Source organism: Ahaetulla prasina, chromosome 1 (assembly GCF_028640845.1).
Source record: "Ahaetulla prasina isolate Xishuangbanna chromosome 1, ASM2864084v1, whole genome shotgun sequence".
NCBI classification, from domain to species: domain Eukaryota; kingdom Metazoa; phylum Chordata; class Lepidosauria; order Squamata; family Colubridae; genus Ahaetulla; species Ahaetulla prasina.
The window spans coordinates 152,775,795-152,802,572 of record NC_080539.1 but is presented as its reverse complement, the minus strand read 5'-3'; the positions used below and the strand labels follow the sequence as shown (position 1 = coordinate 152,802,572).

The following is a 26,778-nucleotide window of genomic DNA, read 5'->3' as shown; positions in this document are numbered from 1 at the left end:
TATTTTTAACCAAAATACCATGATAAATACATCACCAGCACATAACCTAACCCTTGAAATTTTCATATTGTTTAATTTTGGTACCTAAAATTCCTGGCTTATCTGTAAATATATATATGGTAAATATTTAAAACCAGGCTAAGCTTCCACAAAGAGCAAAGTACAAATTTATAAACCTTTCCCCCCCCCTGCATTTGCTGAATGCAGGTTTAATACGGCAAGTAGAATGATCTAACTGAAAGAATGTTCGGGATGACACTATCTAGGTCAAGTGGTGTTTAATCCATAGCGGTTCTTATATTAATGTATTTTTTTACTTGCTACTCCAATCATCTGATTATAAGCGGACCTCTTATGACTATGTTTAGATTCTAGATATTTACATGTTTGAAGTAAGTGTCCAGGATAGAATATATTTGCTAATACTTTACCCCAGTGCTTTAATGGGGCAGAGATGTTAGGCTACCGCTATAAGCAGTTCACCATAATTTAACCATAATCAGATATTACAGGGAAAGGTGTTTTTCAACCATGACACAGTTTAGAAATTAATATAACAATACTGGGAAAAAATGTTCCTATTTACCAGACATTAACTATTATTTGATAAAATATGAAATAAAGTATTATTTTACTGCTATAATAATGGGAAGAGTTGGCAGCTTCTCAAGAGCACATCCAATGCCTATCCCCTTCCACCTTATAGTTCAAACACAATCAACATTATCCCATGATGCTCTGCTGGATGAGATGGATTGTGTCTCTGAAGGGGAAGCTGGTATGATGGACTACAGGGAAGCTGCAGAAACCCAGGAAGGAAGAAACACATTCCAAGACGTGGGTGTGGGAGAGACAAGAGACAATACAGCTGGATCAGAGTCAAAGGATTTAGGATGGCCACTCTCCCAATGTTTATCCGTTAGGGTTAGAGTGGAATTGGTTTAGTCTGTCAAGATTCTGTCTATATGGTGTGAGCAAATAAAGAACTGAATTTGGTTTGGTTCCATGTCATTTTTCAGCTGGGCCTGTCAGGTCAAAATAAGTTGTCTCCTCTTCACTGGATTCCCAACTCCCATGCCAAAGCTCCCCCCACTTTTTTTTTTAAAAAAGCAAATGATGTTATAAAGCTTTAGAAAGAACCCAATTATAAAATGTTTCAAATGCTTCCTTGAGAGAGCTAGATAACAAAGTTGTCGTAGGCAATAATTTACAATATACATAGGGTGCATACACAAACTATTCTCCCACAGTATCTGATTTCAACTCTAAACAGTCACAATTTAAATCTCTGTTAGATAAGCCTCAGAAGCAGGTATTCAGTCCTTTTTCCTCCCCAGAGAACAGCTTAGTGTCTATCAAAGCTGTGGCTTTATATGCGATCAAGTTTTTATATTTAGTAGTTAGAAATTTTTATATTTAGCAGTTATATATTTTAGATTAAACTTAAAGCTACACGATTTCAATTCTGCAGTACATACTTTCATTGTTTCTTACCAGGTTTTTGAAGAGCGCTGTCAATTCCTTTGTAAACACAGCAAATTTTAAAAACGCTGTTCCTAAATCTGGATCGTCCCTACAAACGCAGTTGCCTCCAAATTTCTCCAAAGCTTGCGTATACTGCTCTTCATTTTCCACATGCGCTTCAAAGAGAACAAACAATTTGCTAATTCCGGTAACTATCAACAAGTCCTCCACTGTTTTAAAAAATGCGAGTATTTTACAAGTACATTTGAATACATTCATTTAAATTCAAGTGTTTTTATAGTTTTAAATTTCAAAACAATATGATAGTCCATTGTGTACAACAGGTTTCTAAAAAAAAAATTAAACGTTTGAATAAATTGCTATACTAGTACAAAAATCGGAAATAGATTCCAGCGGAATAACTCAGAATACAGGAGAAAAGATCCAATCCAAATGACAGTGATGGTAAATCATCATTGTCATCAACACCACTGTCTCTAAATTTATCTGACATTTAATAAATGAAGCCTGGTATGTTTAAATTAAACTGCTTCTCAGTAACAGTTGTTATTTCATCATCATAATGTTGCTACATGCATATCGACAAGTATATTATTAAGAACCATATACAAAAGGTATTTTCAGATCAAAGAAAAATTGGGGTCCCATGTTGATGACATGGTTTACTTTGACCGTAGTTTGTTACCTAAGCTATAATAGTTGGCTTTTCATAAACTAACACAAAGTTGGTGACAAAGAAATTGGAATCTGTTCTTGTGAACACAAGCTAAATATATAGTCTAGAGCAGGGGTCTCCAACCTTGGCAACTTTAAGACTTGTGGACTTCAATTCCCAGAATTCCCCAGCAAAGCAAAGCTGGCTGGGGAATTCTGGGAGTTGAAGTCCACAAGTCTTAAAGTTGCCAAGGTTGGAGACCCCTGGTCTAGAGTACATTAATTAATTTCAAATTCATGCATGGGCCTCTCCATTCAGTCACCAATATAGCTTTAAAAAAATGAAAAATTTCATTTTCTATCAACCATAGTTTATTGATACACCTAACCAGACAGTCAAACTGGGCCGCATATGTCCCGTGCAGGTCACATCCACCCCAGCCTGCAAAGGCAGAAAACATCCCGATACGTCAAAATATGGCCCACGATGCAATCGGGTTTGACACCCCTGACCTAATCCCTAAAAATGTAAAACACGTTAATTATATTTCACAGAAGGAAAGGGAATTGATGACCCTCCAAATGTCACTAGTAGATTATAATTCCCATCATCCCAGACACTTGGCTGGGTTTATGGGGCTAATGGGAACTGAAATTTGTTAACATTGAAGGCAGTAAGTATTTTGGCTAAAAGAACCCTGAAATGCATTTATTTTCCTAATTCAGGATGGGAAGTTTTTCAACCCTGTGGTCACATTTCCTGGTACAAGAGATGAGTACCAGGAGTACACATACAACTCATTTCCTCCTTCCAGCAATCTTGGTGCAGACTATTACTTCTCTGTGACCTTTACCTATAGGGAAAGTAGGAGAGGAGCCTTGCTTCTCCTATTTATATTAGCATTAAAGCCTGAATCTATTCACCTGCTGTCGAATGCAGCCTGAACTACAGGATGAAAAAAAAATGCCCAGGATCCTGGGCCACTAATTCAGTGGCTAAGTGCCATAGACTGAATTCTCGCTTATTCCCTAAATAACTATGTCTTATCTAGCTTCATTCATAACCAATGTTCCCTTTGATTTCTGACACGCTGTGTATGGGAAAGAAATGGTTTGTGCAGCTTTTCTCAAACCAAGTACAAATTTGTGTACAGTATCGGTATATGACGAAACATCAAGTAAATTTAATAACAACATGTTAAAACGTTTACACATTTCTTAATTACAGTGTAGAAGCTAGAAAGTGTAATATGTCACATACATGCTTAAAAGTTACGCCTTTGAGTAATTTTTGAGTCTTGGCGAATACATTTATTATTATTATTTGAAATTTCTTTTGCGTGTGGCTGTATTGTGATTGGTGGTGACTTTTATTTGGACTTTTCTGACTCTTCATGAGTTGTGTGCATTCACATATACATCTTGACTAGCCACTATGAAGAATGGCTAGTCAAAAAACAGAAGTGAAAATCTCATTGCAGGGAAAGAGAGGTCTACTTATGAACCAAAGTGATCACCTAACAAGGACAATGATACAGTCCTGCATTTGAATAAAACAGTTCCCATCTTTCCTTACTCCAGCGTTGTTTCTCTTTTACCTATCAATATGAATTATAGTTTCACCTTACTACTAAAGCTAAGATTACTCTTAAAAATTTGTTCAATCATATTTTCAATTTCTAATTTAAAAGGGAAAAGTAGCTTTTGTTAAATGTAATTTACATCAGTTAACATTTAACAACAACTACAAAAAATCATTAGCACCAGGAAGGTAAAAGGGTCTTAAAAGAAGAAACAAGCATTCTTTTGTGAACTGTCATGGACTTGAATCTGCATCACTCAGTGAACATTTGACACACACTGAATATTGCAATGGGTATTTTAGAAATATAGGACAACAATAAAACAAAGTTTACATACCCAAACCAGAAACATTTATGGCTTTTACAGATTTCTTCATTTTATAAAGAACAGTTCGGTCAACATCCAGGGCCTAAAAATGAAAGCAATAAAAAAAAAGTTAGGTAATATTTATTGATTATATGAGCTCAATACCAAGTCCATGTTACTCGACAACTGAAAGTGCTACATATTGTTTTTAATATAACATTTTCTATTATTTTTATTCCCTTCAGAAAAAAATGAAGTAGCAACCTTTATGTCTTCACCCGCAAAGAATTTTCCTTCCATTCAATTGTGTCCAATTACTCAGAGACTGCCTGAAGGCTTTTCAGGAGTGATTTGTGATTGGCTCCTTCTTAAGCCCTAGAATCACTGACCCAAGGTCACCAAATTGGCTTTGTACCTCAGGTTGGACTAAAGTCACAGTCTCCCGATTTCTAGCCTGATGCTTTAATCATCATTACACCAAAGTGACTCTCACAAAGAAAATACCTGATTGTTAATATTAGCTTATTGTCAATTATTTAATTAGTATTCATATATTAATGACTTAGAATTGAAATTTCTAACAAAACTTGGGCTCCCACGCTGATGACAAAGAATATTAAGTCAGTGTTTTAAGAGCTACACTAATGATTGTGTTTCATTTGGTTTATGTATTGTGGGGATTTTTTTTTTTTAATTAGCACACCTGACTATATTAATTTGTTGTCTGCTGTGATCCAAGTAGCTTGAGGCAGCTTTCAGCAATGCAGGGTTTTTCACTAATGACATCAAAATGATACTCACAAGCTTCCAAGAGCATCTTAAATATCCTCTTGAAGAAATTATATGATACTATAATGATCATGCCACCATGCATGAATAGTAAAATAGAACAAGCCCATATTACATACAGAGAAGAAAATCCACTGCAAGAAACCACCACACACCATTTGAAATAGGGGGAAATCATGTGTACCTTCCAGAAAACTGACATGTTAAATGCATAATGCGCTATGTATTCAAAATAAAACATACACAACAGACTACAAACAGTGACAGTACAGAGTTCACAAAATGTACTGTGGTCAAGGAAGATATAAGAACATATCAGTAGTCCAGGTAGCTTAGAATACCCAGATGGTATGCTGTTTAATCTCATATTTAAAGTAATTTCTGTAAAATCAACTTGCTTATTAAACTGCAAAAAATCCTACCAGTGAGCTGCCCCAAAATAATATTTTGCATGACTTCCATTCTTCAGTTATCAGAAATCTCATCTCAAAAATATAATCCTAGCAAGAATATACCTGTATCACTTACAAATTGAAAATAATAATAATAGTGAAACATACACTCTAACATTACAAAACTCAAAATATTGCAGGAAACAATTCCTAGCAGTGAGCATGGGCACAATAATTTAATAGTCAATATAAAGCAGTATATCAATGTTATTCTCAACATTTATCCATGGTCTTAACAAGATTTGTGTCACACAGTCACAAATGGCAATAACTGTACATGCTTTTTTTTTTTTTACCCACAATGTGGTAAGCGTTTTAAATGATGCCCAAACCCTGCTGGTTATGTTATGTTATTTCAGTATCTTGAGTAATTTATTCATTACAAAACTGAATGAAACAAACAAAAGCAATAAAATAACAAAACCCTGGAGTTTTCAACAAAGCCATCATGGCCGCTTTGTAAAAAGCATGCCTTATGTTTTGGGATATCGTTTTTTAGTCATTTCTCTTAATATAGTTTAAAAAATAATAATTTCAGCGGAATTCTTTGTTGTGACGCCATGAAGGTAATTGAGTGGCTAATAAAACCAGGTTTTACATGTTTTAATAGGCTTCTCTCTTTGTCTTTTTCTGCTCTTGTGTGAAAAGCACTCCCTTTGAAAGCTTCCTAGGGCCCTTTTCTATTAGTTTCAAGAAAGTCCATGCATTTGTCTCAAGCTTAATTCTGTAACCAAATGGATATTTTAGCACAGTCATATACAGATTCTAAAGTCCTTTCAAATTAACGTTCTTCATAATTCACTGTCGTTTTCAATCACGTGTCAATGAGACATAGAATGTCAGAAGTCATTTTATATTCTGGCACTAATCAGTGTGCTTGTATAAGGTTCTTCTCATAAGTCTTGATTTGGAAAGAAGGCGAAATAGCATTGTTTTGTACATGTGTGTATTTTTTTTAATGTTTTAAATGTCACATCAAGCTTTACTAAATGATACAGCATCTGCTCCTCTGTTTTAAGTAGATCTATGTGTGTATATTTTTATATAATATAATAATTATTATTATTATTATATGCAGGTCTATCACTACAGTATTTTTCAACTAAAAAGGCAGCATTTTGATTCTGTATCAATAATACTTTAATATCCTTCCTTTAATACAAAAAAGTACTTTTAACTGATTTTTAAGTTTAATTTATTAAGCAAATGAGCAGAATGGCTGTAGATCTACAGAAACTATGAACTGCAGGTACTGTACAACCTACTGAATTTAGAAAGACTTACTTTCACTGAGACTGTCATCAGTCTGTTTACTGTTGCCATTCTAGATTACAAGTAAAAGGTACACTAATATTATTTACACCACAAAGTTAAGTCCAGTATAGATCATTATGCCCTGACAAACATACTAGCCTCTAATACAAAATTTGATTCTACATAGATTGACAGGTTACTTGAATTATAGCAGATAATACATGATGTATGGGCAGCAAACAAATGTAATAATAAATAAATAATAACAATAAATACTTAAAGCTTTTCATTTAACTTTAGAAAAGCTCAAGCTCTTCAGATTGAATATTACTTATCATTGCAAACCATGACAATAATCGCTAGAAAAAACAATTAAAAAAAAATCTCAAATTGCAGTTTTTAATCAATTCCAGCACCCAAATTCAAACCTAGTTATATGCTAACAATATAATGCAATCCTACCCACTGTGAGCTCACAGATCTATAAGAATATACACCTTACCATACCATTTAATTAGCATCCCATTTTCCCAGAAATGTGGGAATGGAGAAATCTCATTAGAACAGCATTAAGAAACATCCAATCCAGTTACACTGGTATCTTGAAAATGCATTATAACCATAAAAAGTACATACGCCTTAGAAAATTCAATTTTCCAGAGTGTTAAGGTCTTTAGTATAAATATGGTAGCCTAGAAACAATAACAGTGTAGGACTGAACATGTTCAAAAATGCACCACAGGCACTAGAGCCATAAATAGGATGTAAATAAAAGCCAGGCATCCTAAAAACATGGATGTCTCAAAAATACCTGTCAATCAGAAAGCTGTTTCCCCAGCATTAAGAAACCAGAAGGGAAAAAAGTTCTTCATCAAGGAGCAAATCAGATGGAATATACTGTATTCAACTACAGGTATACCTCGATGCAAGATCATTCATTTAATGTCCGTTTGAAGTTTCAGTGCACTGAAAACAGTGATTTAGGATTGAGCTCATAGTACCTTCATGTTTTTACATTTCCCAAATGAATACAAATTGATTACACTGGTGAACCACAGGATGGATTGACTGAAGAAATATAGTTTATTTCTATGTTGCATCTCTCCTGTCACATGAATTACAACAGGAAATCCTCGATTTACAACCACTCAAAGTTACAATAGCACTGAAAATAGTGACATGATTGTTTTTCACACTTACGACCATAGCAAAATCCCCATGGTCATGTGATCAAAATTCAGGCACTTAGCAACTGGCATGTAGTTTATGACCACTGAACTGTCCTGTGATCACCCTTTGTAACCTCCCTAGTTGGCTTCTGACAGGCAAAGTCAACGGGGGAAGGCAGATTTGCTTAACAACCACGATTTACTCAACAACTGCAACTCATTTAACTGTGGTAAAAATGGTCATAAAATGGGAAAAACTCACTTAACATCGCCCTTACTTAGGAACAGAAATTTGGGGCTCAACTGTAAGTCAAGGACTACCTGTACAACAGTCCTATTAGCACAATACAAATGACCTAATATTGTAATTCTTTCCCAGTCAATTTACCCATTTGAACACTGACCGGACTGGCCAACAATCGTATTTCACCCCCTCCTGGTTTCTAGCCTGGTGTCTTAACCACTAGATCAAAGTGACTCTCTTTTCATTCTCTGAACAACCACAGAGCATATTATTCGCTATCACCTGCTTCACCATTTCTTGCTTTTTCATTGCTTTGCCCTTAGGACACGGGTGTCAAACTCGCTACGTCACGTTGCCGTCATGTGACGTTTGTGATATTTTCCCCATTAACGAAGTTGGAGTGGGCGTGGCCTGCACGTGATGCATCCAGCACATGGGCTTGCCTTAGGGTTTGACACTCCTGCCTTAGGAGGAGGGGGGAGGACTAAAAATCCATGATATGACACAGTCAGAATCACTCTGGACAAACTCAAAGGAGATTCAGCTACCTGCACCAGTTCTGTCCCTTTCATTGCTTGTATGACATTGGGAGACGTCAACCTAAAGAAGCCATAGAGATGGAGTACCTAGATAAAACTTTATTTTTACAGGGACTCTCTCTGACTTCACTTTACTCATGGCCACTGAAAGAAATAGCTGGACATCAGATAATTTTCATTCCAGTGGAAGACCAGATCTGTAGATCCATTCTCTACTAACTATGTCAGTTTCTGTGAAACATTTCAAACAAATATAGAAAATAATCATTAAATTATAGTAAATCATATAGACTGACATGGGCAGGTGTAGTAGGTTACTTCTTGCTGCCAACTTAAGTACAACAATACTCCTGTAAGCTGTTCTGGTTAATTAGCCATAATTAGAAGTTACCGTTTCCACAGTAACCTTAGCTCTGACAAAGATGTTTCAGTTATAGTCTGAACAGTTATTCCAATGTTAAAGCTTTGAATTTCAAATTCAATAGTAATAAGCGTAACATATAATCCATACAATGTTCATTTCAGACATGAAATTTTGGGTATAGTTTTATTTCCGTTAAATTAAATTGGATCTCTGGATATTCAAAAAAACCTTGTTGTTATTTTTGTATGACAAATGTAATCCTAATTTTTATGCTTTCTAGGCTACAGTTTTTTTCAACTCCACAACTCTTATTTATCTAAAAAAACCTGTAGCAATTCATGAGAAAAAAATACCTTCAATTCATAGTCAAGTAATAAATTTATGAAGATTACCAAAAATAACAAAAAAGTATGCTTTCCCCCCACTTTCTATGTGGTTTCCCTCCCTCATATACAGGAAGTATGTTCTCACCTTATATGCATGGTGAGAAGTAGGAAGTTTTTAAAAACACAATAAAAGCTCTACATTTTGTAGATTCTCCTGACCCTCTTAGGCTAATTTATTTACAATTGCTAGGATAGAGGCAGTATTGTAAATAGTCTGAATTCAAAAGAAATATAGATAGTCCTTGACTTATGACTGTTCTGTCCTCAAAATTACAACATGTCATGATCTTTCAATCACGTGATTGCAATTTAGGCACTAGGCAACTGGCTCACATTTGCAATGGCTGCTGCAAATAGGAGTCACTTGATGCAATTTATACCACCTCGCCTGTTGTCCAACAAGCAAAGTCAATCGGAGAAGCTGCATTCGCTCATCAACTGTGTGATTCCCTTAATGACCACAGTAAAAATGATAGTACAGTCAGGTCTGATTATGTGATGAGTCACTTAACAATCACATTGGTTAGTGACCAAAGTTCCTGTAGTGAAAGCTCACCTGTAAAGCAGTGTTCACCTTCCTGTTTCTGAGAAAGCTTTGTGTCAGGGATTAGATAACACAAAAGGTTGCTACAACACAAGCATACCAGGCTGGGCTACCCTGGAGAATTGTTCCCATGCCAGACTGCTCTTAGACAGGACCTTCAATGCAAGCAGCTCTCAGCTTCTTCATGAGGCTGAACACAGCTAGAATTGATGCATTCTGACTGGCAGCACCAGCCTGCTCCCAAATAGCTTTTCCTGCACCAGATGATTCTTTGAGCAAATCCACTTCCTTCTCCCTCCCTGCTTTTCACATGGCAATAAGAGTGTTCTTGTGAACTAAATGAACGAATATTCTGACTCACAAGGGACAAGAACAACTGCATCACAATGCCATTTCTTCTTACTTAGGAGACATGGTATCTCTTAGGGCCGTGATGGTGAAGCTTTTGGGCTTGCCGTGTCAAATATTCGGAATATGCCTAAACTGAATCTGCTGACATGCCACTATCCCTACCCCGCAAAACAAAAGAGAAATAATTCTTTACATATTTGTTTATCTTTTAAAAAATACAACCCAATCATGTGTAGCACTATGTATTATATATAGATATAAAAAAATCAAATAATTACAAAAATGAAATAGAAGCAAAACAAACCCATTTGCAGAGGGACTGGAGGCCGTGCGACAGCACAAGGGTTTGGCGGTTGAGCAAGATCATACCGCATTCTCATGTATCCCCCAGAGAGTCCCCAAAAATCACTCAAAAATGGGACATGCTTTTGAAAAGTTTTTGCCAGATGTTGATGAACACTAACGTATCTCTCTGTATGTCATCCATGTCATCTTTGACACGTGTCATAGGTTCACCATCACTGCGTTAGGACCTTAATTCTGTGTCTGATTCCCTTGGTCTTTCATCTCCTATGAAGAATATTCTTCAGCAATCGACCTGACTCTGTTTCTCATCAATTTGTGTTGAAATTCCATATACCGACAAGTATAAATCAACTACAGCCTGCTAGTGAAGACACACTGCTCCGTATCTGAACAAGATTTTAATAGTAACAGCTCTAAGTATCTAGGACAGATCTGTCAACAACTGTCCACATACATTCTTTCTGGTCATTAATCTACACCAGGGCTGTAAAACTGGCGGCTCATGGGCCGGATGCATCACGCGCAGGCCACGCCCACCCCAGTCCACAAAGGCAAAAAATGTCAATACGTCATGTGATGTGATTGTGTTTGACACCTGTGACTTACACCCTTCATGTTTCACTAATTGTCTGCTTTCTTCCACCAAATAGGAATGGCATCTGATACCTCGCCGTAGGATGGATAAAAATTGATTTTTTTAAAAAAAAAATTTAAATGGATTTTTTTTGTTTAAATCAGATTTTTTTTATTTAAATCTACTTTTTTATTTTTATCAAATTTATTTTAATAAAAGGCTTTTAGAGTAAAAGTTTTATCTAAAGATAGTTTTCTATTTAAGATACATTAATAATTTAGTTTATTCAGCATGAAATGGAGCTTAGTTATGTAGCATGAGTGTATATTCTGCAATATTTACATTTTTGGTAAATTCATTCAATGAATCCCAGCTTTTCAAGCGGAGATAACATGCACTGCATTGATGCATTCACACAATTTCACAGTAACCATGAGATAAATCATAAAACGAATTTCAGGAATATTCCTTTATCCCATTGTTTTGCAAATCTATGTATATTACAAATTGTATGATTGTTTGAAGAGAAATGCATCTGTACCACCAGGCTTTAAGTGTGAGGAGGAAGGGCAAGCAGTAAAAATGAAAGTGAAATCTTCTAAGCAGCTTATAAATATAATATTAAAGAGCACCTGTCATTTCAGATCCATCATGGCAGCTTCTGGTTAGAGGGCATCCACTCACCTGCTGCCTGCCATGTCCTTCACCTTACTGTGTCACTGCTGCATCACCAGCTGTCCCATTAAAGTGAATGGGACTGTCAGTGAGTCAACAGCAGGTCAAAGGAGGAGCCACTGCAGGGCAGAGATGACAGTTGGTCTTTAAAAATTATGATTTAAATCGAATTGATTAAATCAAGTCTTTTTACTAGTGATTTAAATCATGATTAAAATCCACACTGTCTCACCATGTACATGTATACATCTGAACTAGACTGTGTTGTTTCTGTGTCATATAATATATGTGAGTATATGCATAATTTTTATTTATTTATTTATATTTTTGTAATATTTATGTAGTGTGTATTGGAGGTGGTGAGCATTTGAGAGCTGTATGCAACAAAATTTCATTTTAGTGTATGTTGATTAATGTACATTTAAAGTGACCTAATATCCAACCCTTCATTGTTATTCCGAGTTTAAGGGCAAGCAAATTGACTTTATTGCTCACCTTGATGATTAAGAGTCTTCATTGCTTCAAAATGTGCAAATGTTCTCACTCTAAATAAACAGAAAATAAAAAATTCTGGGTAGGGAATGCTTTATATGTAAATGGTATGTTTGCTCTTCATTTCTAGATTCTTTTCAAATCAAAGAATACCTTCACTGGGGGCTTTATAAGGTTTAATAAGAATTGCTTGAAAGGGCAATTAAAAAAGCAAGCCAATTGAAGTTTACAAAAATATGGTTTATAATTACTTTAATGGAGGAACCTGATGGAAATTTGCTTTATTTCCATGGTTTAGCCAAGGGGATTTGTAAGGGACAATATTTTATATAATCCAAGAGCCAACATTTTTAAAAAGTATAAAAGTTCATTTTATTTGTAGCATGTCTTAGAATGAGAGCAAAGTCTAACAGAAGGACTAGCTGTAGAGCTCTTTTGTCACACAACAGATTAAGACTGTCTTCTGATTCAGTTATCTGATGACTTAAACCTCATTTGTTGCTGCGAAATCTAAATCTATCCCAGTTATCGGAAAATATATTTCAAGCTTTATTTTGTTATATATAGTATTCTCATCCTGTTCTTTTCTTTGAAAACTAAGTGACCAATTAACAAATCTTTGTCTTACAAGAGTCTAGGTTTTGTTTTAGATCCCATACATAAAAAGATTCCTGAAGGAAATCTTCTAAAATATTTCTTTATATCATGATTGATAAAAACAGCAGGAGTTGAATATCTTATCCTAACCTTGCCAGTTTGTAATAGTGGCTGAAGTGCTGGACTACATAATTGGGAGACTGTGAGTTGTAATCCTCCCTTAGGATTGAAAAGTGGCTCGGTGACTTTGGGTCAGTCACCATCTTAGCCCAACGCAACCAACAACTTAGCATTGTTGTTGTAGGGAAAATGAGGAGCATTACATATGCAAAAGCTAGTATGATGACATTTGTGAGGACAGAGAAGAGAAAATGCTAGGAAGAGCAGCAAGTGGGCTGCTGGGATAAGCCACATTGGGATATTGGTAGTTAAAGAGAAGGAAGGCTTTAGAAAAAACATGAGGGAGGTGGACTGGTGGGAATATTGCCTTAGGAAAGAATAGGCAATGACTACTAATCTTCCCTATTCACTCTGTAAATCATTCTGGCTTCTGCCTTAATCTTGTTTCAAACTTTCCGGTTTTCTTTCTGCCAAATTCCAGCTGATCTGAAATGATTTGGCAGAACTTCCGGAGCAAATGTTTAGTTCAAAGTTCAAAACAAAGGATATTTTCGGTCACAAGTACACTCTTGTTATTACAGAATAGCAAGTCAAGCCACAGTCAGCACCGAGCACTTCCAGTGGAGGAATTTCCCAGCCTAACTGTTCGCTTGAACACTGAAGAAAGTAAAGCTTGTTTGTTTGTTTATTAAACAAATCTATATAGTCATCCAACTCACACATTGTTGACTCTGGGCAGCTTCCAACATTTAAAAAAATCTACCACATAATAAAAACTCATTAAAAAAAAAACACCCTCCACTTCTCATGGCAGCAATGCAATCAGATTAGCCATTTGATCAGCTCCTTCGCCATTTATGGTCCCCAAGCCTGCTGACAAAACCATGTTTTTTGTGGTTCACCACATATGCTTTACAACTGAGCTAAAATGATTTCTGGTAGCTGAAAATGATGGCAGCAGATATGAGGTAAGGTAACTTGAAAAAGGACTGAAATTTTAACAGACGTGATTGAATATTATTTGATAGGCCTCTTTAACAAATTTGAGCATTACCCTGGTACTACCAATAGCTGTCCTTTATTGAAAAGCAACATTTCTGAGAACATGTCTTCAATTTTGAAAAAAAATCAGTACTTTTATAAGCAGTTCCATAACTTTGAGAATATTTGGAATTGTTACTGTATTGTTAAAGGAAGTTTATTGTACTGAATATTATTTTCAAAACTAATTATCATCATACATATATACATATATACCTAGAAACTCATAATGCCATTATTCTGCTAAACAAATAATTCCCTCAACACTGTCAAACTAGTTATTAAGTCTGCATTACTATTAATCTTCTCATTGTTCCTATCACCCATCTCCTCCCACTTATGACTGTATGACTGTAACCTTGTTGCTGGTATCCTTACGATTTATATTGACTGTTTCCTAATATGATTTGATTGCTTATTTGTTCCCTATGACTATCATTAAGCGTTGTACTTTATGATTCTTGTCGAATGTATCTTTTCTTTTATGTACACTGAGAGCATATTCACCAACAAATTCCTTGTGCGTCCAATCACACTTGGCCAATAAAGAATTCTATTCTATTCTATTCTATTCTATTCTATTTCAGGTAAGCAGCATTACGCAAAATACAGAATAGAAATTAGAACAAATAGATATTAATAATTAATATATAAAAACAAATACCGGTAAATTAAAGGCATGAGTTTAAAAAAACTGAAAGAATCCTTTTATCATATCTCTCCAAATTTTTTTAGACCATCCTTCCTTCTACCACATCCATCCATGGTTTCATATACTGACTTTTCTTTTAAACTTTTCACCTCTATTTTTCTCAGGTTCTTATCTATTTGATTTAGTCGTGATCTTCTCAGTCTTGCCATTCCTCTCAACTCACTCATTCAATTTGCCTTAATATATTTGTTTTGCAATTCAATTATTTATTCCTTTATACAGCCAAAACACTTCATAGACAAGTACCGGTTGTCCTCAATGTATAATTGTTGTTTAGCAACTGTTGTACTTTCCACAAGCTGGAAAGGATGCTTTCTGGCCTGTACAGCATTTCTGGCCATTGTACAATGTTGTACCACCTCCTACATGGTCAGATGACTGCATTTTGGGCACTTGGCAATCTATGTGCATTTTCAACCAGTTGCCAGCTACCTTGTGATCATGTGATCACCATTTGCAACCTTCTCTGGTGGCTTCCCCAGAAAGTCAATGGGGCGCTATTTAGAAGGCTCCCTTTTATGGAGTCTTACAAACAAGAACAGCACTCTTGTATCTGCATTTATCTATAACCTTCTCACTGTTCCAAGCAGCTTTCACTTCCTCTTTCCTTATGTCCACTTTCCCTCCATTCTGTTGGAAAATTTATCTAGCTGTCTTCTGCTTACGTATTTTCTCATATAGGACTCAATATTTTCTCTTCCTATATAGTTCATATATATTTTCATATATATTCATTGCTTTTTTTATATATTAATTTTTCTCAATATTTTCACAAATGGAAATTTCAAACAAACCATAAGACTGAAGTAAGGTGCTTCCACCTCAACAAGATAGCCCACCATGAACTAAATGTACAGTTTGAGAATACCTGTCTTGCTCATAACAAATACCCAAACTACCTTGAGGTTACTCTAGATAAAACATTGTCCTTCAGAGAACATCTCAAGAAGATTGCAGCCAAATTGTGATCAAGAAATAACATCCTACAAAAGCTGTATGGTCTACTTGGGGTTCCTCAGCTTCTACCTTGCGATCCTCAGCTCTTGACCTCATCTTTTCCGCAGTAGAATACTGTTCCCTGCTCTAGAGAAATAGTAGCCATACCAGACCAATCCACACACAGCTGAATCATACTATATGCATCATATTGGGCACAATAAGATCTACTCCCACTTTCTGATCACCCGTTTTTAGCCATATTCCTCCACCACATCTATGAAAACACTCTGCTCCAAGAGTATAAGAAAATAATTAGTAATATTCACCTGCAGATATCACTGATGCTATAAACAAGAGGCTTTGTTCCAGACATCCACCTATTGAGACAAACAGAAACTTGCTAGATAACAACTGCAGTCTGCTTGAGGTCTGGATGCAGAAGAGTCCTCTATCACTTCTCCAGAGTGTTGGGAGGTGTGCTACTCTCCTTCATAAATGGGGAAAGCCCTCTTATTTGAAATGTAGCTGTGGTGCTCCAAAGCAGACAGAGCAACAGATTGTGGAATATCAGGGAAACCCTGGAGAGTTTCTGTATGCAACTCCGTTATATACTGACTACATAAAATATAAATGGTCTGTCTTTGAATTTGTAAATACAGTAAAGAGTTCCCTAGTTGTTCATTGAGAATGTAATTCTGATGTGCTTTTTAACATTTTTGCCATATGCTACATAAATAAAATTTCTCAAACCTACTCATGACACTACCAGAAAAAAGTCTATATATTCAGCATTTGGATAATCTGTTTTATTTATTTATAAGATTCTCTCTTATAGCCCCTTCCCCAGTTGAATAATTGTGACTCAAGGTAGTATATATCGAATAAAAATATATACTATATAAAAAATATACTATATGTACTATACTATATAAAAAAATCCAATAATTATAGGTAACCATAAGACAAAACAAATAAACCTAAATCCACACCCAACATGTGAAACGACATATTTCTGAGGTCAGCCAGACACGAACTCCCAGAAAATGAATCTGCCTACTATCCTGGTCCAGTACCTGAGGAAAAGTAGGATTTCAATGGTTTCTAGAAGGCCAGCAGGTTTTTCCTTTTATCCTCTGTATCTTTCATCATAAGCAATCCAATAAATCATGACTTTAGATTTATATTCATTCCTTTGCTACAAATAAACCAAGTATTTGAAACAGACATGCTTTTAAGATGTTCCCGTTACTATTCTCAATCATTGTTTAATTTCTGAGTGGTTCAATCACTTTTTCTGAATTTTCCCATCGTTTTACACCTTACAGAGCATTTTTCATCAGATTGCATTCCCTTAAAATTCATCACTCATTCTTCCATTATCACTATTCACTGGAGTGTGATATGCTATTATTACTAACCTGTAGATTTGTTTTTTTAATATAATTTTACTAAAGAACTTTTCAACATAATAAAATATTACAGATTTTGAAATACAGAGAAGAATAGGGAAAAGCAATTTTAAAAAGAAATAAAAAAATAATAATAATAAAGTGGCTTCCGATCATCTTAACAGCTGTTATAAGAGCATTTATATTTTACCCTCTTCCTTCCTTCCTCAATTTACCCTTTCTAATCATCAAAGCCATAATTCACCAGTTCACTTCTTTTTTCAGCAAAAAAACTCCGTAAGGGGGTTTCCAGTCACTAATAAATGTAATTGTTGATCTTTCTCTTAGCAAACAAGCTAATTTTGCCATCTCTGCTAGTTGCATCATCTTCACCAATCATTCCACCATTGTGGATATTTCAGAATCTTTTCATTTATGCACATATAGTAGTCTTACAGCAGTAAATTAATATATGGATTTCTATTTTCATATAAGTAACTATCTATAGATAGTCCTTGACTTAAGACCTCAATTGAGCCCCAAGTTGTTAAGTGGGTTTTGCCCCATTTTACAACATGTCTTGCCAGTTGTTAAATGAATCACTGCAGTTAAGTTAGTAACATGGTTGTTTAAAGAATCTGGCTTCTCTACTGACTTTGTCAAAAGGTCGCAAAAGATAATCGCATAACCCTGAGACTCTGCAACCGTCATAAATACATGCCAGTTGCCAAGCATCTGAATTCTGCCATGTGATCATGGCAGAATTCTGCATGCAATGGTCATAAGTGTGAAAACTGGTCGTGAGTCATTTTTTTCAGTGTCATAACTTTAATGGTCACTAAGTGAATAGTCGAGGACTACGTGTATATGATATTAATTCAAATTTCCAATATTCATTTTACCTCTTTCATTGTTAATTCAATAATAGTTAAATTTCAGGAGCTGTTCCAACCTTGTTCTACGCATTATAAAAAGCCCCAATGAAGTCATCAATTCAACTCAATAAGATCAGATCTCCATCATTCAGTTCTATTGCTTCCTTGCCCTTAATTTGACAGACTTCCAACATACTATTCTTATTTCATGCATTAAGTAATATTATTTTCCATTCACTCTTCTTACATTTCAAATAGAAATCTCCTATTTGACATACACAGGTCCTCCACTGGCCAACATAGCTCTGGTCAACTAAGGTTTTTAATAATAAGGAAACAATTTTACCTTGACGCAAAGGAGAGATGAATGAAACATTTTTGCTGCTGAACAATTATATTCCATTTACTAAAGAAGTCAATCTCATACAAATTAAAAGAGGTTTGAAAACTCTAATTGGAGTGGTCTTTTGTGTATTATGAATCTTCAAATCCACAGAAAAAACTGTATCAAATAAGAGTTTGGCTGTACTATATATTGTAATTGAGGGAGGAGAACCTAAAAGACTGATCTACACATTGTAAGGAAATTTTCAATCTTCTGCTTTTGTTCAAATAATCATGTTATCTGACTGATAGGGATTAAAAGGATTAATGAATATATATTGTTTGCTAAATGAGTTTCTTCAAAATAGATTTCACTAGTGTCTTCAGAGAAAATGAAACAAAAAATAAATAAACAACCAACCAACAGTTTTAATGGAAAATGAATCACAGCAAGTAACACATAATAAAGTTTATTCTGCTTTCATGCTTCCATAGTCTATGTTTTAATTTTTTGGGGGAGGAGGGGTTGCTATAATTCAGATATGAACACTAAAGATTTCGTTGTAAGAATTGGCATTAAAGAAATATGACTGCTTAGAAGAATTATAACACTTGCACAAATGCACTTGATATTACTAGAAAATTTTAGGAAATCTTTTTGTTATTAATTATGAATTGTATCCCAACCAGGGGTGGGTTCCACTTACCTTTACTATTGGTTCACAATGGGAGCGCGTTGAACAAATCTTGTTCAACAAATCTTGTTCAACAATTTGTTGAACAAGATTTCAGAGTCTGGTTTGCCCCTGCCACACTATCAGTTGACTGGTTGGTTTGGAATATGTGAGCCATTCACAGTTAACAGAAGTGGGATGTAAATCTACAGAAATAGCTTCATTTTCAAAGTGAAGTAGGCTGTGAAGGAGAACCTTTTTTCATGTAAAAACAGCATCTTGATCATCCATCTGTTTTGGAAAACTATCAATATACTAAAAATATTTATGAACATGGCAGTTGTGTTTAAAGTCAGCATGAAATTGACTTTTGAATATAATTTACTGTATTGTGAACAGACACCACGCAAAGCCACAGATGAAACTGCAAGCCTGCCACACACATACACACACAACTACTAAAAATTGTAGTCTAAATTGTTCATGTTATACCACTGCTACATACAATTCCAAGCAATTAAATAGCTAACATTAAACTTGTCCCAGTTAGGTAATTTAATATAACTGATTCAAAGGGACTTGCATCAATAGAAAATAATACTGAATTTTAACCCTTTAAGAAAGAAAAGCATTAGAAGAAATTCCTATATACAATTCTGTCCTATGATACTAACCTGGTTTTTGTCATTCCAAAATAATTTGTTTAAACTAAAGTTTCCCAGGAATCTAGACACTATCTAGAGAAATCTGGAGTATGTAAGAGCTGCAGTGAGGAAAGAAAAATGGAATATTTTGTTATATGAGTAAAAACCTATTTGTGATAGTGGCAACTACTGTATGTCATCCATCAAAAATCAAAAGGCTTCTAGATTTTTTGCCTGAAAAATGATCAGGTTTTGCTATTTTACAGATTATTTTAAGCAAAACAGATTATTGCATTTTTTTTTCTTTTATACAACAGCTAATACTACTTGGAAACAAAACCAGTTTCCCAAATTTTAATAGAACACTGACTGTTGCACTGTTGACCTTTTAATATGCTAAATATAAATACTAAAATATATCCCTTCAGTCATCAGCATTAACAGAAAGTCCAATCTACACTAGTTTAAGAATTTTCACATGTTTCTCTTTTACCCATTGTTGCTCACAGAAAATGTAACCATATTTAAAATCATTTCTACTTCTCTATTCAAGTATCCTCCAAATGTGATCACACACAACAGCCAGCACTGGCATTAGGAATATTGGGAATTATAATACACAGTGGATTACGGGGGTTACAGTCCCAGAGATTACACAATTGTTTCCACAAATGGTATAGGCAGGATGAATTTCTCCTCAAATAAATTAAGAATAAAATACTTATTCTATTTTAAGAGTACATTTAAGCAAAAATAAAAGATGAAATATTTATAGCTTTCAAAGATAGCATGTAATTTATTTATATGTATACTTATTACACTATTCTGTAATGATTTCTGTTTGGTGTAACACTGAATAATTTTCTTCTGAACTGTGTAACTTTGCAATGATTCATAAAAATATAGCTTAAAAGTTTCACAAACAACAAAAATGTCATTACTTTTAGAGAATTGATTACTATTATTATGGATTTTGTAAAGAGTGGCTATTGCTATATATTTAGAAATGTAAATTTTCAATACAAGAAAATACAATAAGTGAAAAATGATAGAATACTGCAAAACATTTAAAACTTCATATCTTAATTGCAGAGATGATTTTAAACAATTAAAAGAAATACCCATTTAAAAACATCTCTCTCCTCAACTAAGACACAAATATTTAATGCCTTTCATTTGGGATGTAAGATTATTTTATTTAATGTGACCCCACTTAATCCTTATTCCTGAGGTTTCTAGCCTGATTTTGAGATGATCCTTCAAAAATAACACTTGTGTTTACCTATTTATTCTGCGGATGCGCATATGCTATTCCAATCCAGCAAGACTCAAATTAGATTTTTATTCATACTTCCAGATATCAAACAATTAGCCATCACTTTAAAAAAATAACTAAATTCAGATTTCCCACTACCTAGCTCTAGTAAAATTGAGGAGAAAATATTCTGATAAACCAATTGTACTTCTTTATAATAGTAAATTATAAAGTATCACATTTGCAAACATCCCAACACACAAAATTCAGAAATTATATCTGTAAATTAGTGTTGCAGATTAAACAGAGTTGATTAGTGTTATAACAACTTCTCTCCTTCTGGGTAACTTGATCAACAGGTTTTTCGTTTGCATGCAGCAAAATCTTAACCAATCACCTCATCTAGGATCAGAAAGGAATCCCCTCCAGGACAAATGTAATCTTACTACTGCAAATATGCTCTAATGGTTTGAGTCTGATTTACTAACTTTATTATCTGAAACAGAGAAAACTCCTGTTCACTGTACAACATACCTTTTATAATGAAGTGAGACAATGAAAAATGTTTCACAAAGACATTTTACTTTTTAGTATTTAGTAATCCTACATACTTTACTTTAGTATGTAGGATTACTGCTAAGCGTAGTTATTCCATAAATATATTTAAGAAGCTGTTCTTAAGTTAGAAATTGTTTCTTAGTTAGAACAAGTTATTAAAACAATAATTTTCAAGAAATTTTAGAGCAGCTTCAAATCTGAAACAGGTTGAGCTCAAAATGGGGCAATTTTGAACATAAAACACTCAGAATCACTGAACAACATCAAAGTTGTTTTTTACTTGAACCAGAATGCTTTATACTCAAATCATTTATAATACAAAGGATTTTCTATACCTCTTCTCTAGAACATGTTCAAAATTTAGTAATGAAATCTTATGATTATCAATTTATATAAAAGATAAGCAACAGGTTTTTACTATTTTATTTATTTTCTTTTATTCAAATTTATATGGCTGCTGTTTGCATATTTTTATAATACTAACATGTAAATACTAATACTAAAATTTTAGTCAAATTACTTCTTTGGGTAAGTAAGTAGATCATAAGAGTCGCTTAATCACGGAATGGTGGCTGAAGCAATTTTAGAAATGAAACAAAAACATGTTTTTTATCGTCTCAAATTATTAACACTGAAGCAGTTAAACTAGATCAAATTCCGTTCAACAGAGTTCATCAGTGTTCAATATAGACAAGAAATCTTTTGGACCATCACAATGAACTCTCCTTTGAATTATCCCCACTTGTAAAAAATAGACCTTCAGTCATCAGACATATTACCTAAAGTTTCTATTATTTTAGTGACTCGCATAGTGCAGTCTAATTACTATTTTAAATAAAGTCTGTGGAGATAGTAGTCTGGCTAGCAAGTCCTTGTGCGCAGCACAATACACAAACAAGCATCATGCAGAATCAGATTCAGATAATAGACTACCACTTCCTTTTTGCAATTGGGAGAATGACAGCCATGTCTGATGACATCTTCACAGATTTTATTTAAAGAGGATTAGCACTGTAAATGCCGCAAATGGTAATATGTATCATAGAAAGATGACGGGGGGGGGGGGGGAGAGAATGAACTACTTTTTAAATAATAGCAATGTAGATTGGTTTTTAACGTAAACACAGTTTAATGAAGCCATTTCAGAACTCCTCTACAAGCAATTCAGAACACTGGCCTTCGTTGTAAAGAAAGCAATACTAGCAAATATGCTATACCAATTTATGAAATTTAGCATACTCTGAATAATTCTTAATGAGCAATTCTTAGCAGATTAGTGGAATATTGATAGTATTATCACCCTCTATTATTATATCAAAGATGATCTCAATGTATAACAATTATTTTTCTCTATCAAGTATCCAAAATCAAGAGATTTGAGATAAGAAACTCTGCCCTGCTTTGAAATCCACTTTCAGCACTATGTTTGACCTACAAGAAACAGCTGATAAAAAATGAAGTATATTTCAATATTTATTTTTGCTTGTTTTCTTGCTTGTTTAAATTATCTGCTTTCCCATTTATAATTATAGTTTTTTTGCATGTTAAGCTATCACAACCACACTAAGCATTCACATTTACCTCACCAGAACTGAGAATGACGCTCATTCACAAATCAGGATGTCCCGGTGTCTGACTCATAAGATTAAAAAAAGAAATCCCATGATTGAAGTGGTAATTCAAATGCATTTCTTCTCTACAGTACTTCTTCATGTTTTCATCCTTTATTGTTTAAGCTATGAAGAAGCTATTGTTGGTAAGGGTATGAAAGTTAATCCAATCGTAAGATTCCCTATAAGCATCATTCCTGTATTTCCAGTTTTAGTCAGTATTTTAGAAAATGTGCTTTGAACTTTCACAGCATACACAGGAGTATTTTGCAGAAATATAACTTTGTCATGTGTTAAAGAATGAAAGGCAGATAGCACTTCTAAAAAATAAGCATAAATTCTATAAACTTTTAAAATTAAAGCACTATTGTTCTGTGAAAAATTTAAAATACAGGAAATGCTATTGAACAGCCTAATAGTTATTTATGGAATTGATACATGAAAAAATTCTGTCATAAATATAAAGTTTATTTAAAAATTATCTTTGGATGTCCTCCAACACTGTGCTTCAATGTTCACCAGAAACCTCCATGGATTCAGGAGAAATGGCATGCTTGTTTACAAAAGCTTAAGAAGGAAATGGACTACAGAGTATGTTGGCCCTTCCAAATATTTCTTCCATCTTATATCTATTCACTTTCAATCAGACAACCTGAGAAAAAGAGTTAATGGTTATCTGTAGGGAGAGGTGGGACTTTCAAATACCAAGTTGCTCTTGCTTCACAGCACATCTACTTAAATGCCTATATAGATCTATGCATGTCTACTTAAAAATAACTTTCACTGTATTCCATGCAGATTTATGTAAGAGAAATTTCCACTGTTTAACTGCAGCTGCAGAAATTGGAAACTCATGCTAATTTTTAAATGGTAGATGCAAACTTTTCCTAAAGACTGCTTTGTATTTCTTAAGATCTTAACATATTGAAAAAAGTTGAAGAACTAATTAGGGTATCATAGCTGAAGTGGTAAACAGTAATTCTACAAATATCATACGCACAAACTAGCTTGTTTTAAAATGCCAGGCACTAGTATATGAGCCCACCATAACAAATTACACATCAATTTACAATATAATGAATACTGATGAAGCAAGTCTAAAGAGACCAGTACTCAGTTAAAAAATGCAAAACAACTTCATACTTTATTTATATCAAAGAGGTACATCTACTATCAATAATATTTGGATAAGTTTCAAAATTAACAGAGGGGGGAGGTAATATTGTGTTAATCCAAGCAAGTAAAGGAAAAACTTGCAATCTACATATAATGTTGAAAAAAAAATAAACTTTTTTTTACATCCTGACACAGGCTCAAAAAGAATTCCCAACTAAGATTTAACATTTTCTACCCTGTTTCAGAGCAGATGCACTTTTTGTGTGAGGGCTGGTATGAATAAAAGCAGAGTCCAAAATCAAATCCCTCTGCCTTTAAAAACACCATGCATGCAATATCGACTTTTCTTTTGTCTGAAGGGAAGACTTAAAACCAAGAGCCAGGGTCTCCCAACTTACTAAAGAGGGGAATGGTGTAGATTTTGTGATGTCAGCAGAAGAGAAGCATGAAAGAACAGTTGTTGCTTTGGTAAAAAAAAAAAAATCAACCAACCCCAAAGCCGATGTTAGTTAGTGGTCAGAGACTCAGGCCCTTTGTTTAGAAATAGATGCCTTTCTATTCCTGAAGGAAGGATGCCACTCAAAGATAATAGAGAGGAATGAACACTTAAAAGAGTGAAAGGCGGATAAAGCCTCTACACTCTGGAAACATTTAACTTTACATTTTGCTTTACATGTTTGCTCAAAAATAAGCGCCCCCCCCCTTCGGTTCAGTGGGGCTCCCTCCTAAAAGAACGAGGCACAGCATGGTGTCTCCTAGAGCACCCCCATTGGGGAGGGGGGGAAAAGTATATCCTGCTGCACAAACTCCTAATTCTCACAATGGTGGTCCCTCTCTATCCAGAACACAAGAACTATACTGAAGAAAGGAAAGTAACTATGGACTAGTTGTTTCGTCAGCGGCTCTTCCCGCCCTCTCCCGCAGAGAAGCTGCAATCTATCAGGAACACTTAAGGTGCCTCCGATAGCTTTGCGTCTTCTCCCCCCACCTATCCCCCCCACCCCCGACGGTGAACAGAAGACAGGTTGAAATGGTGGGGGGGAGGGAAAGATGTGCAAATACAGGTGGTTCCACACCGCCCCCTCCCTGAAAGGCCGAGGGAAGCCCAGCCATTGTGGCAGGAGTCTCTATTAGCAGGATCGGAGCTGCGGGATTAGAAACGCCGAGACGAATTTTGCTGAGAGGAAAGAAGCGCCAGAGAGAGGGAATCCGCACTAACCCCCCCCCCCAAAAAAAAGGGGGAAAGGGGGAAAAATATATATCAAAAAGGCGAGCAGGAGAAAAGCCGCGCGAAGCTTCTTCCCAGCCGGGCACAATTTCCCCCCAAAAGCTTCAAGGGAGCTGAGCTGGGCACGAAGCCCCCTTTGTGCCAGAAAGACGCAGGTCTGAAAGAGAGGGAAGAAGGGAACCCGGGCACGGCTCGAGGCTCCGCTCCTCCATCTTCCAGCTCAGCTTTCTCTCCCACCACCCCAGACGAGCCCGGAGCTGCCGCGGGCGGGCAAGCGAGCGAGCCGCCTTTTGCAGGCCAGGCGGAGGGGCAGGGCTGAGCAAAGGGCTGGGCTCTGGCTGCCCCCGCTGGCGACTCCCGCTCACCTCCTCGATGGCCGTCACGGTGTTCCGGCACTGAACCATCCGGGTGGTGAAGTTGGAGGCGGTGGGCGACTTGTAATCCTCATTGGTCTCGGACACGAATTCCGACACGGAGATCTGGTCCGGCATGGCGGGGAGGGAGGGAAGGAAGGAAGGAAGGAAAGGGAAGAGTAAGGCGAGCGGCGGCGGGGCGGCTCCAGGAGAGGAGGGGACGGGGAAAAGGGATTGGAAAGGCAGCGAGCGAGAGGCAGGCAGGCAGGCGGGAGGGGGAGCCTCCCCGCCTTACATCGTTCAACAACCCGCCGCTGCTGCTGCAGGGCTTTCTCCTTGCAAGCTAAGCAGCTCGGAAGCGTTGAAGGGGCTATTATTGTGACCTACGCGCAGATACACACAGGCAGGCACCCCGCACGGATACAGACACACACGGAAATGCCCTAGTTTTGGGGAGGGAAAGGAGACCGAGCGAGCCACGCCGCCCTGCCTTCTAATCACGCACACGCGGGGGGTAGGGGGGGAGGTTAAGCCAAACCAGCACTCCTCCCACAAAATCACGCACTGGGGGGAGAACCCAACGCAGCGCCCGCCCTTCCGAAGGCCACAGCAGGTTGGGCGCCGTGGTCGGAATCAGGCGGGGAAGTGGAAAGACCTGGTGTGAGTTTGTGTGTGTGTTTGGGAAAGGGTATTTGCACTCCCGGGCCCTGGTACTCTGGCAATGCCAAGGCACGGCTCTGCCCCCTTTTCAAAACCATCTTGCAAAGTAGGGAAGGTTGGAAAGGAGTGGCCCTAGAGATAGCTAAACCTCGAGGGTGGGTGGGTGCGTGGGGTCTTGCCTGAACTTCAAGCAGGTGCTCCTACACGTTTTGTCTGAAATGGTGTACACTAAGATAGGATCATCTACTCCTTTGTAAATACGATGTGTAGACTGGCTCACCCCCTGAGGGTGGGCTCCTCTGTGTACTTTCAGTTTCTTGCAAGTGTGAGTTTTCACCTTTGCTGAAACCACAGCCGGTGTGATTTTTCTTCTGAGGAGTCGGTTCACACAGCCCTGAATCGCACTACACTAGTCAATCACAAGGTTTGGTGTGAATCTAGTTTGTGTGATTAATAGCAGAGTGTGTCATCTGGTTAATTTCCAAATTGTGGGTGTGTTGTGTGAACATAGCCAAT

The 26,778-nt window shown here is 36.1% G+C and overlaps 1 protein-coding gene across 2 annotated transcripts in view; it reads right to left on the bottom strand.

The window, feature by feature from the left end:
- ASAP2 (ArfGAP with SH3 domain, ankyrin repeat and PH domain 2) overlaps positions 1 to 26,059 on the bottom strand; it is a 90,355-nt gene extending 64,296 nt beyond the window's left edge. The window contains exons 1-3 of one of the 2 annotated variants that reach the window (XM_058178200.1): positions 25,615 to 26,059; positions 4,060 to 4,132; positions 1,495 to 1,640 (exon numbers count right to left, since the gene is read on the bottom strand). In XM_058178200.1, the coding sequence (XP_058034183.1) occupies positions 1,495 to 1,640; positions 4,060 to 4,132; positions 25,615 to 25,740 (345 nt within the window). In that variant the 5' untranslated portion in view covers positions 25,741 to 26,059. The remainder of the gene's footprint in view (positions 1 to 1,494; positions 1,641 to 4,059; positions 4,133 to 25,614) is intronic. The other variant, XM_058178193.1, reaches the window with a different exon arrangement.
- Between the last annotated feature and the right edge of the window lie 719 nt (positions 26,060 to 26,778).